This window comes from Caretta caretta, chromosome 21, assembly GCF_965140235.1.
Source record: "Caretta caretta isolate rCarCar2 chromosome 21, rCarCar1.hap1, whole genome shotgun sequence".
Classification (NCBI taxonomy): domain Eukaryota; kingdom Metazoa; phylum Chordata; order Testudines; family Cheloniidae; genus Caretta; species Caretta caretta.
The window spans coordinates 5,370,086-5,384,261 of record NC_134226.1 but is presented as its reverse complement, the minus strand read 5'-3'; the positions used below and the strand labels follow the sequence as shown (position 1 = coordinate 5,384,261).

The window sequence follows — 14,176 nt, the reverse complement described above, 5'->3', positions numbered from 1 at the left end:
TGGGGTATAAGACTCGTAAAGATTATAAAATGAGCCAGATCCCCTGTTACAGCCTTAGGTTTGTGACTGTACAGAAATAGATTAAATTTTTTTTATTAAAGCTAACGTTACAAAGATCTAATGCACACGTTAAGAAGAGTGTCTGTACATCTGGGTATAATGCTTAAATTATCCAAAAGTACAAAATTTGTACCTTATGACTTTGAAACCATATAGTACATAATCGACAGTATCCGAGATGACGGTTGTTAAATTCAGTGATACGGTTAAGGTATTAGCATCCAATTATGCAGGTACATAACTCATAAAAAGTTATACTAAGAGTATCTTATGGAAAGCAAATATAGCAACGAGTTAATATTGTCCCTCGGTAATTGAGAATTTAGGATCGGTTGGCTGTTAGAAAATACAATACAGTATGTCGGGAAGTATTTCAGTTACTTTCCCCACTTTGCTTCTCATTAGCACTTGTCCTCATGCCTGTCATGCAGTTTCCATGCATCACATGAGAAATATGAAAGTTACCTGTCTCAGAGATAATGCCAGACATGTTTCGTGTACTCTTCTATAGATTGCTCCCTTGGTCTTCTTTGCCTGTATGTCACCTTCTTTCATGTCAGTCTGTGTGGTAGCAACCCTCTCTCTGAGCCTGTGCTGCGTTAGATCATAAAACCTGTGAGGTGGAGCAATGTCTTGTTTTGCACAATGTACTTACCCTACGTTACCATACACGCTCAGGGTGATGTATACATGGTAAATGATGTAAAATTTTAATGTACTATAGTTTTGTATCAAGCCCATTCAATAAACTAGCTTCAAGGCTCTAATGAAAACAAGTACCTCCAAATTGTCCCCAATAAAATCATTTGAGGCTTCTCAAAAACTAGTATTCTGTTACAACAGACTACTGAATATCTTTCATAGTTAACTTTTTCCCTTCCTTGCCTGTCTCTCTTGCTAGGCACTTGTGATTCTCCTCCACGGTTGCATTTTGCTGAGCTGCCTGGGGGAGTGAAAAATTCCTATCCTGTTGGGACCAAACTGCAATACTCCTGTCGCCCAGGATACATTTTGAGCTCTGGAAAGTCTCATTTTGTTACATGTCTTGAAAATTCAAAATGGTCAGTAGACCCTGAGTTTTGTGAAGGTGAGTACCTTTGTTGCTTTTCCATTTCAATTGATGTGCAAGCCATCTTTTATTGGGTACGTGGTTCACAGTTCAACACTGGTATCCATAAACACTTTCTAAATACATTTTGGACAGTTCTTTGTTATATTAGTGGTTGACTTCAAAAAAAAAAAATCAGAATGCTTCCATATCTTTGTAGGCTTCTTTAAAAGCAGCTAAAATGCAAAATTCCAGTAACTTTAGCCTTCTGTGCTGAATACTCTCAAATAGGTTTCAGAGGAGGAATAGGTTTACCACTTTCTTCCTGGTTTTTAGGCCTTGTGCTGAATATCTGCCTTTCTAGAACATCAACATCTTGTGTAGTAGTAGATATAAACTTAAGAATAGTGCAGTTCTTCTCTCCCAGAAACCCCACTGTCCACATAATTTGCGTGTGACTGACTGGGAGACATTCAGTGCACACCAGTGAAGTTATTGGAATTTGATACTCTACCTATGCGGGTCAGCTTTAAATGGAGGTATAAAATAAAGGACGTCTAAGCTTACATCTTTTTAGTTTCCCTAATGATCTTGGTTCTTACCCTGTCACCTCTTTTAACTTTGTTCAAGTGAGTGCCACAGAACACTGGACAGCTACAACTTGGTGCGGTTAAATTCATCGTGCTCATAGTATTTCCTGTTGATAGTATAGGGAACATCACAAATACTGCAATAAAGTGAAACGCTTCGGTGTGATAAGTGTCTGTCTTTTCGGAAAAATTGTAGTTGCTCTATCCCTGATAACAAATGACAGAGTTCAGCCCTACGGAATTCACTGTACTAAAAGTAAACCCAGTATTGAATAACGTGTGTTACAAACTTGGTCAAAATACTAATTCATAACAAAGCTTAGAGAATACTTCTCTTGGTTTCATTGTTAGGAGTACAATAAGATTTTTGCAAGTTTCCTCCTCTCAAGACTATAGATGCTATATTCCATGCAGAAGTCCCTAGTAAATGCAGTACTACAGTAACTAGTAAGGATATATACAGTTGGATGCTGATGAACCTTAACTCTGTCGTCTTGTGCATATATTTTAAATTATGATTTAATTTGTCGTAATTTGTCAAATACTGATGGGGATTTCTTGACTAGCCTTAGACTTACCTTCTCTGGGTTGAGAAAATACTTTATATATAGGCCCTGATTCCACAAAGCACTTAGTGCGTTCTTAAGTCTCAGTGATGTCAGCGGAACTTGTTTTGCTGAATCGATCAGACCTTAGTAAATAGGTCACAATTTTTACATGCCTTGTCTGAATTCAGAGATTTTTTTTTCCCCCAGTACAATAATAAAAAGTGCTGACTTTATCTTTGTTTGGATACAGTATATCTACATTGAATTCCCTATAGATATGGTGACTTTTTGAGACAGTTTATTCTTCGTGGGAATAAGTCTACTCCGGGAGAAAGCATCACAAATAACTCTTGTAGGGGCAAAGAAAAGCTCTTCCACTGAGCTTGACTGAGGAACATGCAGTTTTTAGCTGTCTAAAATCAGGATTCACGTATCAAGAAAATTAATAACAAATATTTACAAAACGCAAAACAAGCCTGTGAACATTCTGCCACAAAATGGAGGCAAAGAACAGGGTAGGGTTCAAAAAGGGATGAGACACTTAGAACCGGGTCTGGCAAACATGTTGCTTAATGTTGCACATGTGAATAGTCCGCTGCTTCATAGAGTTGAATGCTAGAAGTAATTGTGCCTAGATGTATAATTTTGCACTATACGGTACTAGAATGAATTTTGTTTGAACGGACCCAGGGGATCCAGATTGCTTTGCAGGACTGCCCTGTCCTGCTTAATCACTCCCCCAAACTTTCTGTCAGCTGCAAATTTTGTCAGGAGTGATTTTTGTTTACTTCCAGTCAACTGATTAAAATGTTGAGTAGCAGCAGGTCTAGGACCGATCCCTGCAGAATCCTACTTGAAACAGGTTTGTTTGATAATGATTCCCACTGATGTGACTGCTCCTGGAGATGTCAGTTAGTCAGTTCTTGTCTGCAGTGGTGTTGCAGCCGTGTCAATCCCAAGATATTAGCGAGACAAAGTGGGTGAGATAATATCATTTATTGGCCCAACTTCCGTTGGTGAGAGAGACGAGCTTTCGAGCTTACACACCATTCTTCTTGGTGTCAGAAATGTATTCCAAACCTGAAGACTAGCTCTGTGTAGGGTCGAAAGCTTCTCACCCACAGAAGTTGGTTCAATAAAAGATATTGCCTCACCTTCTTAGCCAATTCTTAGTCCATTTAAGTTGTGCTCTATTGATACAGAAGTGTTAATTTTTTATTTAGAATGTTGTGTGGTACTAAGTCAAACAGCTTACAAAAGTCTAGGCATATTACATCAGTTACGTTGATCAAACATCTTTGTAACTTCAAAGAACGACAGAGGTTTATCAGAGAAACCTGATTTTCCATAAAACCATATTGGTTGGTATTAATTATATTCCTGTTCTTAATTCCTTATGAATTGGGAAAATTTTCCCTCCACTGCACAAGTGGTCAGAACAGATTTGCCCTTGGAATTGATGAATCCCACAATACCTTTAAATTATTATGCCTGTGAGTGAGATCATGTTAACTAGTCTACAGTTACTGAGGTCATTCTGGTTGCCCTTTTTGAATACTGGCACAAGATCAGCGCTCTTCCATTCTTCTTGAATTTCCAGTTCCTCTAACTTCTTATAAATCTTAATCAGTGGGTCAGAGATCTCCTTGGCCAACTTTTCAGGACACTTGGGTGCAAGTTATCCCAAGATTTTGATTTAACAATGTTTATCCCTAGCAGATGTAGTTTAACTTCCTCCTTAATTACTAATAGACATGGAAGTACTTCATCAAACTCTTGTGATGAGACTACGTTGTCGTGCTTCTTTCCAAATACAAAAGGGAAATATTTCCTGAACACTCCTGCCTTTCTTGTATCATAATTGTTTTACCCATCTCCATTTAGTAACAGGTTTGTACCTTTACTACGCGTGGTATACTCACTGTATCATCCAGACTAATGAGAATCTGTCACCGCTGTCCTCTAACCTGGGGGTGCCCTTTACAAAGCTTTGGTGCTGTAGCCTCCAGTCTGGACTGCTCACAAACAGCCTCCGGTGTGCAAGTCACTCCCAGCTAGGTCTCGGCCAGCCACACCTTTGCTCTTGCAGTATAAGCAAAGCTGGTGAGGTGACCCCAACAAATTCCTAGTATTTCCCCGCCCTGCCCCCCCTTTCCAGAAATGTATGTCTTGTATTGCCCAGCCCTCTCCCGGACAATACAAATTCATCTCGAGTCTCTCCTTCTTTCTTGTTACCCAAATAGAGTTTCACAGACACTTCAATTTAAACACACTGGATTAGATCAAACAAGTTTATTAACTACAAAGATTTTAAGGGACTGCAGGTAATGAGGCATGAGTCGGAAAGGTGACAAGAGAGGTCAAGATAAAGCACAAGTGGTGCTCAAGTTAAAAAACGCTGTTAAATTCGAAATGAAGTTTTTCTTACCATATGCTCTCAGCAGTCTTGCTGACCAAACTTCTTAAGTGAGGACCCCTTCCTCAGCTTAGTTGGTGCTTCCTTTGTCTCTTCTAGTGCAGTGAGTGGATGGATGGAGTGAGAGGGAGGAGGGGGTGCCTGGGAGTTTTTGTTGCTCCTTTTTTATAGTGTCAGTCCCACCCCGGGAAAACATTCCCAGCTGACAAAAAGTCTATCGGGAAAAGATTTTCCCTGCTGCTTTTCCTCTCTTTTTTGGAGGTTTTTTCTTCCTGCTTGATGACTGCTTGTTGCTTAAATGCAAATTAAGCAGAGCACACATTCCTTTGAGACAGTCCTGTTTGCCAGCTTGTGCTGTAGGTTTGCAATATGAGTTAACATTCTACAGGGAAATCTTCTAACTTCAGAGACAATGTTACCATGCATTTTATCAGGGCAGTATTGACCAGTAAACTCTGTTTTCAGGTTTCAGAGTAGCAGCCGTATTAGTCTGTATTCACAAAAAGAAAAGGAATACTTGAGGCACCTTAGAGACTAACAAATTTGAGCATAAATTTGTTAGTCTCTAAGGTGCCACAAGTACTCCTTTTCTTTTTATACATTTTCAGATGATGCCTCACAAGGCATGCTCGGTACATAGATTATTACAGCAGTCTCTAGGGTTTGGACACGGGTACATTCTCTTACAGAAGGATTTCTTTTGTCCCTAACGATCTTCAAAATCTTCTCCTTATTGTCTGTAACCATGCCACTTGTGAGACTCTCACTGATGTCTTTAGTGCCCCATATACATTTTTACATTTCGTAACTTACGCCTTCTATCCTTTTTTTTTTCTTCTGTGTCTTATGTTGCTTTTTATTTGTAATTGCTGCCAGTTGAGGTCAGTGGGTCTACCCACATGAATATGGTTCTGCATATGAGTTTTCGGGATCTGGGCGTTCACGTTGACGGTATGAATATTTGCGCTTATACTAAATCTGCAAGGGGATCTTAAATCTCTTGTTTCAGGATATAAGGCAACCACTATCTGTGTGGGATTAGGAAGCATCATCCCGCTTCCACTTCTCCTCACTTCCCATGGGCATGTAACCAAATTATCCATAATGTGGGTTTTAAGCTTTCCTCTTTAGCCTTTGGTGCTGACTGCTGTCGTATAGGACGGATACTGGACTCCAAGACCATTGGCTTTGATCTGCCATGGTATTTGCTGTGTTAGAGGGTGCAAGTTAGGATATCCCCTTTTTCCTATTAAGGTAATCTGAGGTAACACTAATATTCGTCTTGTTCTCTTCTAGGAAGACGATGTAAACCACTCGAACTCGAAAATGGCAGGGGTGATATAACGGATCTCCGGTTTGGTGCAAGAGCAAACTTCTCCTGTGATGAAGGGTGAGTGGCAAATTGCTTCTTTGGACTAATTAATAGAACCTAGACTGGTGTAAAACTGCTGTTGAAGTCTGGCAAAATGAGACAAGAAAGCCTGCTTAACTTGAAGAACATAAGTGAGGGGTGTGCTATAAATCTGTATCCATGGGCTGGGGCCCTTGCTAAGAATTACACCTGCGATTCCTTCAACTCCTTTGAAAAGATAGCCACCGAGCTACGGTTGTCATTCAGTGGGAGATGGGCATCTAACTCGCTCAGGTGCTTTTGAAGATGGCAGCCTAGAGCCCTCAGGAGATCCTCCAGCAGGGGTTGGGTTATGATATTGAGAGTCCCACCTCAGGGGTCATGTGGCACTTACTGACCCGTGCCATCTCTCCCTTGTTACAGGGGTTTCTGTGAGGGTGCTGGGAGCTAGTGGCAGAATATTGCCCATAAAATGCTGCACCAGGTAGAGGCAGACCTCTTCCTGCTCTACAATAGCGAATATTTGTCTGTCCCTCCCTTAGAGATGTCGGTATTCCCCAGGATAGCATCAAGTGCAGTTGTTGCTTTTGTCCATATGGGTTATGTTGCCAGGCCTTGGGGAATGAAAAATAGCTTGTGACTTCCTTGCGCTGAGCAGGTGTGCTTTGGATTTTTGAGGTCTCAGAGTTGAAGGCCAGAAGGGACCACCCGATTCTCCAGTCTGACCTCCAGTATATCACAGGCCACTAACACTTCCCAGAGACCCACATACTAAACTCAACCAAAATGTAGTCTAAAATACTGCAGCCCACAGGAGCTCAGGTTGTCTTTGGGTGTAATTCTATTTTACAAACTAGCAGCTGCTTGGGCCCATCTGTGCGCGCGCGTGCTCTCTCACTGTTCCCTCCCTTCACAGGAGATTGATTTCTTCAAGTTCTTTCACTTCAATTTAATCGAATGCTAAGTGTGTTCTGTAGTGAAGACCAAGTGTAAGCTTTGTCAGTATGTTGCAACTTTGTGTGCTGGGTTTAGCTGGACTTTCAGCTCAATGGACTTGGAAATGCAGGGCTTTTGGCTAAGCCCTCAAGGGTTAACACATTGTTATTAATGTAGCCTCACACTCTACAAGGCAGTACAAATGGAGGGAGGAGACACAGCATGGCAGAGAGAGACAATCTCTCACACACACACGCACGCACGCACGTGAGAGAGAGACACGTGTGAATTGCCCCTTTAAGTACGCTGACCCCAGTTTAAGTACATTGCCTTTTTAAGTAGATCAGCAAGTTGACAGCATTTGATGGCAGCAAGCTCCCCCTGTCCTGAGCCCTGTCGTGTTCTCCCCCACCTCTCTGAGGAGAAGGGGTACAGCGGGAGGAGGACACCCTGACATTAGCACCCTTCTTCCCCCTCCACCCCCGCACAGCAAGCAGGAGGCTCCCGGGAGCAACTCCAAGGCAGAGGACAGGAGCAGCACAGGGCAGTGGGGGGAGGGACAGCTGAACTGCCCGACAATTGATAGCGTGCTGGGCGGCTGCCACACAGGGAACTTAGGGGAGCTGATGGGGCGGGGCGGCTGCCGGTCCACCCTGGTTCGAAGCCCCCACCAGCTAGCTCCAACGGGCTGCTCTTTCTGCAAGCAGTGGACAAAGCAGGCGGCTGGCAAACAACCTTCTAAGGGAGCGTTGCGCAACTTTAAACAAGCATGTTCCCTAATTGATCAGCAACGAAACAATGTGAACTGGGACGATGTTAAGTGAGGCGTTACTGTAGCTGTACCGACGTAGATGTGTACTGTAGACCTGGCCTTCGTGTTCCTTGGTCCTGTGGTGTTAGATGTATCCCTTTTTCAGTGGTTTGTCTCCACCTACTGGCAGAAAGAAACCCTGCTCCATCTTTCTGGACGGGGAACTAGTTCTTTGCTTCCATGAGTCACAAACTTGAACCTTTTTTCTTTAGGTACAGATTAATTGGACCGACTTCTGCCCAGTGTGTGATTGTGGGAAATGGAGTTGATTGGGATACGGAGGTTCCACTTTGCCAAGGTAAAGCAATTTAATGGTTTTAAGAACAGTTCACGTCTGGAGATGATGCAGCATAGCTGGCGCTTCAGAGGAGTCTCTGTTCTTCCTTTGGCATTTAATCCAATTGACAGTTTTGTTGTGGGGAGGAATGAAATCGTACTGTGCTTCACCATGGTGTTTAGATGACTCCTACAGAATCTTTTTTTTTTTTTTTGGTACCTTTTAGATTATTCACCTGGCACTGTTTTAATATGCACAATCCAACAGGCCTCATGGCTCCTCTTCACTATTGTATCTGTGTAATCCTCCTGTTCACTATATAAAAGGCATGATAATGACTTCAAGAAGTTTTGACGCTTCCCAAATGTGACTATCCACTTAAAATCTAAGGCTCTTTTGGAGTGAATCACAGTTAATTTGCCTCTACCTTAATTTGATCTCTTGAATGCTTTCTGGGCTTGGTCTATCAATGATGCTGCTGATGTCCAGTCTAGAATCAGCTGCTGCTAAAAGAACTGTTCTAGCTTAGTTTTCTTCTGGTGGAACAATACTACATCTCGAGATGCCGGGCGAGAGGTTCTGGCTCCTTGAGGCTAATGTTGGGAAGGAGCGCGCTCTGCTAAGGTCATCTTCCAGAGCTGGTGTTTTATGGAGCATCCTCCTTGAGCAATGGACGTACTGGGTTGGGTCCAGCCTAAAAGCAGAAAAACCTTCAGAATCTGAAAGGGGTATTGCTTCAAATGTTAAAATGGAATGTTAAGTACGCTTCCAAATGGCTAAATAGCTTTTTGGGGGGATCTGAGACAACTTTCTTAGTGAAAACTCTCTTTGGTTCACCTTCAGTGGAAACTTTAATTTTCATGTTGACATTCTTTGCTTCAGCAATACCTTGTCGTCCACCTCCTGATATCACCCAGGGATCCCATAATGGTGAGAGTGTAGAAAAGTTTTCCTTTGGCTCAGCAGTAACTTACAAATGTGACCCGGGCTTGTCTCTTATTGGAGAGGCCTCCATTCATTGTACAACGAAAGATCATTTCAATGGAGTGTGGAGTGGGCCTGCCCCTGAATGCAAAGGTTAGTAGCGTCTGTTTTTTATCCCCTTCTTATTCTACGATCACCTTCCAAGAAAAACTCTATTTTGATTGCTAAGTAAACCCATAAACCTGAGGAAATTCAGTTAGTGCTTTGTCCCCGTAAATACGTATCATGAAAACTAGTTACTGTTGGAAAACTAAAGAATGACTGAAACTTCATGAATCATTCCTGGAAAGAATTTTTGCCTCTAATACATCCTGTGTTTTTTGTCTCCCCTCAGTGTTCCAAGATTGAAGTTAATTCTCAGGTCACAAACAGTTGATAAACTCTTAAACTAAGGTTTTGCTTTTAGCACTTGAGTTGAAGGATACTGGCATAAAGGGAAGTGGACGGAAAGAGAGAGGCTTACAAGCAGGATTGCTTGGCAAGCCTCTTTTTCAGAACTCTCTGGGAGGGCTCCTTGGCAGTGAAGGCTCAGGCTTCTGTGAGTTCATATCACAGCCATAAAGTTCTTCGGAGGGGGAAATAAAGGTCATTGTACAATCCTCATTTTAGTGACGGCAGTGCTCCTGCACACTGTTGCATTTAGCTAACAATGCATTTATGTACTTGGTATTCAAGCAAGTGCAACAACTTGGTTTTATTCTTTCTGAGTTACCCAGCCTAACAGCTGGGATTGAGGCTTTTTCAGAGGCATTAGGGCAGGTTGGTCATCTTGCTACTTAATAATAACTCCCCCAAAAGCAGGGAAGTTCAGTTCCAGAATGTCATTGTATGTACATCTCTTCTAGTGTGACCCAAATTCCGGATGGCGTCGTACAACGATGATGTTTAACTCATGCAGTTTAGTGGAGGGTGGGGGAAGGGGCGGGATAGCCATACAGTTGGGTGCTGTCGTGTTTGTAGACTAACATCTTTTTAAAGGAAAAGATCCAGAGTTGTCTAACTTCATTTTGAAATACATTTTGGTACCTGCTGCTGTTTAGGGAGCTTATTGCTTTTGAGTAGCCATGTTAGAATGATGTAAAGTTTGAGTATCTGTGTCCCATTTATGTCATAGGCATAACACACACACACATTTTATCAAAGCTAATGTTAAAATAAAATAAAATATATATATAGGTTGGTGTCATAAATATAAAGGGAAGGGTAAACCCCTTTGAAATCCCTCCTGGCCAGGGGAAAGCTCCTCTCACCTGTAAAGGGTTAAGAAGCTAAAGGTAACCTCGCTGGCACCTGACCAAAATGACCAATGAGGAGACAAGATACTTTCAAAAGCTGGGAGGAGGGAGAGAAACAAAGGGTCTGTGTGTCTGTCTATATTCTGTCTTTGTCGGGGATAGACCAGGAATGGAGTCTTAGAACTTTTAGTAAGTAATCTAGCTAGGTACGTGTTAGATTATGATTTCTTTAAATGGCTGAGAAAAGAACTGTGCTGAATAGAATAACTATTTCTGTCTGTGTATCTTTTTTTTTTTTTTTTTGTAACTTAAGGTTTTGCCTGGAGGGGTTCTCTATGTTTTTGAATCTAATTACCCTGTAGGTATCTACCATCCTGATTTTACAGGGGGGATTTCTTTATTTCTATTTACTACTATTTTTATTAAAAGTCTTCTTGTAAGAAAGCTGAATGCTTTTTCATTGTTCTCAGATCCAAGGGTTTGGGTCTGTGGTCACCTATGCAAATTGGTGAGGCTTTCTATCCAACATTTCCCAGAAAAAGGGGGGTGCAAGTGTTGGGAGGATAGTTCATTGTTCTTAAGATCCAAGGGTCTGGGTCTGTAGTCACCTAGGCAAATTGGTGAGGCTTTTTACCAAACCTTGTCCAGGAAGTGGGGTGTAAGGCTTTGGGAAGTATTTTGGGGGGAAAGACTCCTCTAAACAGCTCTTCCCCAGTAACCAGTATTAGTTTGGTGGTGGTAGCGGCCTATCCAAGGACAAAGGGTGGAATATTTTGTACCTTGGGGAAGTTTTGACCTAAGCTGGTAAAGATAAGCTCAGGAGGTTTTTCATGCAGGTCCCCACATCTGTACCCTAGAGTTCAGAGTTGGGGAGGAACCTTGACAGTTGGTAAAAGAGTGTCTGTACATAGAATCATGGAACTGGAAGGGACCTCGAGAGGTCATCTAGTCCAGTCACCTGCACTTAAGGTAGGACTAAGGATTATCTAGACCATCCCAGACAGATGTTTGTCCAACCTGCTCTTAAAAATCCCCAATGAAGGAGATTTCACAACCTCCTAGGCAATGTATTCCAGTGCTTAATCACCGTGACAGGAAGTTTTTCCTAATATCCAACCTAAACCACCTTTGCTGCCATTTAGGCCCGTTGCTTCCTGTCCTATCATCAGAGGTGAAGAAGAAGAAGAAGATTTCTCCCTCCACCTTGTAACAACCTTTTATGAGCTTGAAAACTGTTATGTCTCCTGTCAGTCTTCTCTTCTCCAGACTAAACAAACCCCATTTTTTCAATCTTCCCTCTTAGGTCATGTTTTCTAGACCTTTAATAATTTTGTTTGCTCTTCTCTGGACTCTCTCCAGTTTGTCCACATCTTTCCTGAAATGTGGCGCCCAGAACTGGACACACTATTCCAGTTGAGGCCTAATCAGTGCGGAGTAGAGCGGAAGAATTGCTTCTCGTGTCTTGCTTACAACACTCCTACTAATACATCCAAGAATGATGTTTGCTTGTTTTGCAACAGTGTTACGCTGTTGACTCATATTTAGCTTGTGATCATCTGGGTATAGTGCTTAGCTTGTTTACAAATATAAAGTTTAGTTTTTAAAAGTCATATGATACATAGAGCACATAATCAGCAATAACCCCAATTTAGGTGAATCAATTTAACAATACAGTTTAGATATCCGAATACTCAGGTACATCACTCTTGAAAAGTTGTGCAGAGATTTGGTCGTGGAAAACAAAATCTATCAATGAGTGGAGATTGTCCCTCAGTAATTGAGAATTAGGTCGGTTGTCCATTTAGAAAATACGATCCACGAGGAAAGTATTTGTTACTTTCCTGACTGCGCTTCTCAGCGGCACTCCAGCTCATCCCTCCTGGTATTGCCGATGTCCAGTGATGTGTTCTATGTAGATGTTCCTCGACCATCTACATATTCATCTACATGTTCATCGTCGGACACCATGAGTTGCCACATCAGCCGAGTGTAGCGTTAACCGAATCCATATTATCTCCGCACTCGCTCCTTACTGGGGTCCCATGCGCCAAGGACTCTGACAGTCAGTGCGTTTGTCTGGACCTGGTAACCCTTTGTTCTCAAGGTTTCGGCCAGAGGGGCATATTTCTCTACCTTTCAAGCTCTGGCATTGTAGAAGGCCAGGATCCTGTTCTTGAAAGCCATTGTGATGTCCACCATGATCTTCTTCCGGTCCTTGCTGGTGATGACAATGTCTGGTTGCAGTTGGCTGTTGGTTCCGGGGATGGCGGAGTTTACGGCAACCTTCCCCACTGGTGGCGGGATGGCTCTGGCCAGGCGACCTTGGATGGCATTGGTGGCATTCAAGCTCTTGAATGGGGCTTGCAGCTACACAGGACGTGGGGTAGCGTCTCGTTGGCGTAGCCGCACTTCCCGCATCGCTTGTCCCTAATCCCATGGTGTGGACAGCTCCGTTCAGTGGGACGCGGTTGAGCTGGGCCCTGTGGCTGCACTTCCAGTTGGCAAATGGGGTGAAGCTGCTCCCAGGGAGGAAGTGGTTGCTGGGTCCCACTTGCACGTCACCTCAAATGCCTTGCCCTGGTCCGGCTTCCGTTTCAGGTTTTCCACGTAGTGGCGCAGGTGGCATCCTTCAGGGTCCTCTCCAGCATGGTTCTAGCTCTCGGAGTGATAGTGTGATCTGTATTCTTCAGCTGTGGCACCAGGCCTCCCAGCTCCTGGCATTCCTCGCATCACATCCAGTGGCAGCCGATATGTTTCTCCAGTCGTCGCGTAGCGTTGCGGGCATGAGTCCAGAGTAAAGCCGAAGTCAAGAGGAAGACTCATAGACTTTAAGGTCAGAAGGGACCATTATGATCGTCTAGTCTGACCTCCTGCACAAAGCAGGCCACAGAATCTTATCTACCCATTGCTGTAACAAACCCCTAACCTATGTCTGAGCTATTGAAGTCCTCAACTCATGGTTTCAAGACTTCAAGGTGCAGAGAATCCTCCAGCAAGTGACCCATGCCCCACACGGCAGGAAAAGGTGAAAAAACCCCCAAAGCCTCTGCCAATCTGCCCTGGAGGAAAATTCCTTCCTGACCCCAGATATGGCGATCAGCTAAACCCTGAGCATGTGGGCAAGACTCACCAGCCAGACACCCAGGAAAGACTTCTCTGTAGTAACTCAGATCCCACAGTATCCTAGAGGAGGAACCTGCAAGAGACTCTGCCGAGGAGCCAGAGGGGGAAAATAACCTGGGCATCTACGAGACTCTCATCCCTGGCTCAACAGTCTTGAGAGGATCAACTGGGTCCAACAGGAAGAGGGGGATGGAGCGGAGTACAGGCCTGAGACTGGTCTGGGAAGGAGCAGTTAAAAAGCTTGGTTAGAGAAGTTAGGGTGGAATGAAGAGGACAAACCAGGCTGGAGGGGGTGAAGGATGGTGTTGGAGAGAAGAAACATGAGGCAGGGGTGTGTTGGGAGAACTTACAAACGAAGGGAGGTAAGGGAACAGTTTGGAGGCATAGGTAGGATGAGACGATAGCTTTTGAGAATTGGGGAGACCATGTACTAAGCGAGGGAATAGACGCTTACAAGCTCCTAGGGGGTGTGGCACTCCAGGCATGTTGACTTGGCCGAAGATGGATCATCTTGAAAACTGTACTGTAATACTAATTATTTTGTGTAGGAGTAGATGGCTTCTGGTTCAAAGAATTAGTTCTTGGCATGGCTGTACGAGTAATGTGTCCACATGCATGTGGACACTTGTCACTGTGCAAACTCAACAGAAATCCTAAGGAAAATGAAATGGGTAAAATAGCTTGTCTGTGTTGCCTAGTTGAATAGTGTGCTAGCAGATAGTGCTTGATCCTTCGACCGGGGAGAGAGAAAAGGAGCAGTCTTGGGACTCAGTTTTAGCATGTTTTGTTGCAAACTA

At 43.3% G+C, this 14,176-nt stretch overlaps 1 protein-coding gene across 1 annotated transcript in view; it reads left to right on the top strand.

The window, feature by feature from the left end:
- Window positions 1-14,176, top strand: part of LOC125625230 (complement component receptor 1-like protein) — a 31,725-nt gene that overhangs the window by 10,500 nt on the left and 7,049 nt on the right. The window contains exons 7-10 of the mRNA XM_075122037.1: window positions 962-1,147; window positions 5,959-6,052; window positions 7,973-8,058; window positions 8,920-9,114. Coding sequence (XP_074978138.1) covers window positions 962-1,147; window positions 5,959-6,052; window positions 7,973-8,058; window positions 8,920-9,114 — 561 coding nt within the window. The remainder of the gene's footprint in view (window positions 1-961; window positions 1,148-5,958; window positions 6,053-7,972; window positions 8,059-8,919; window positions 9,115-14,176) is intronic.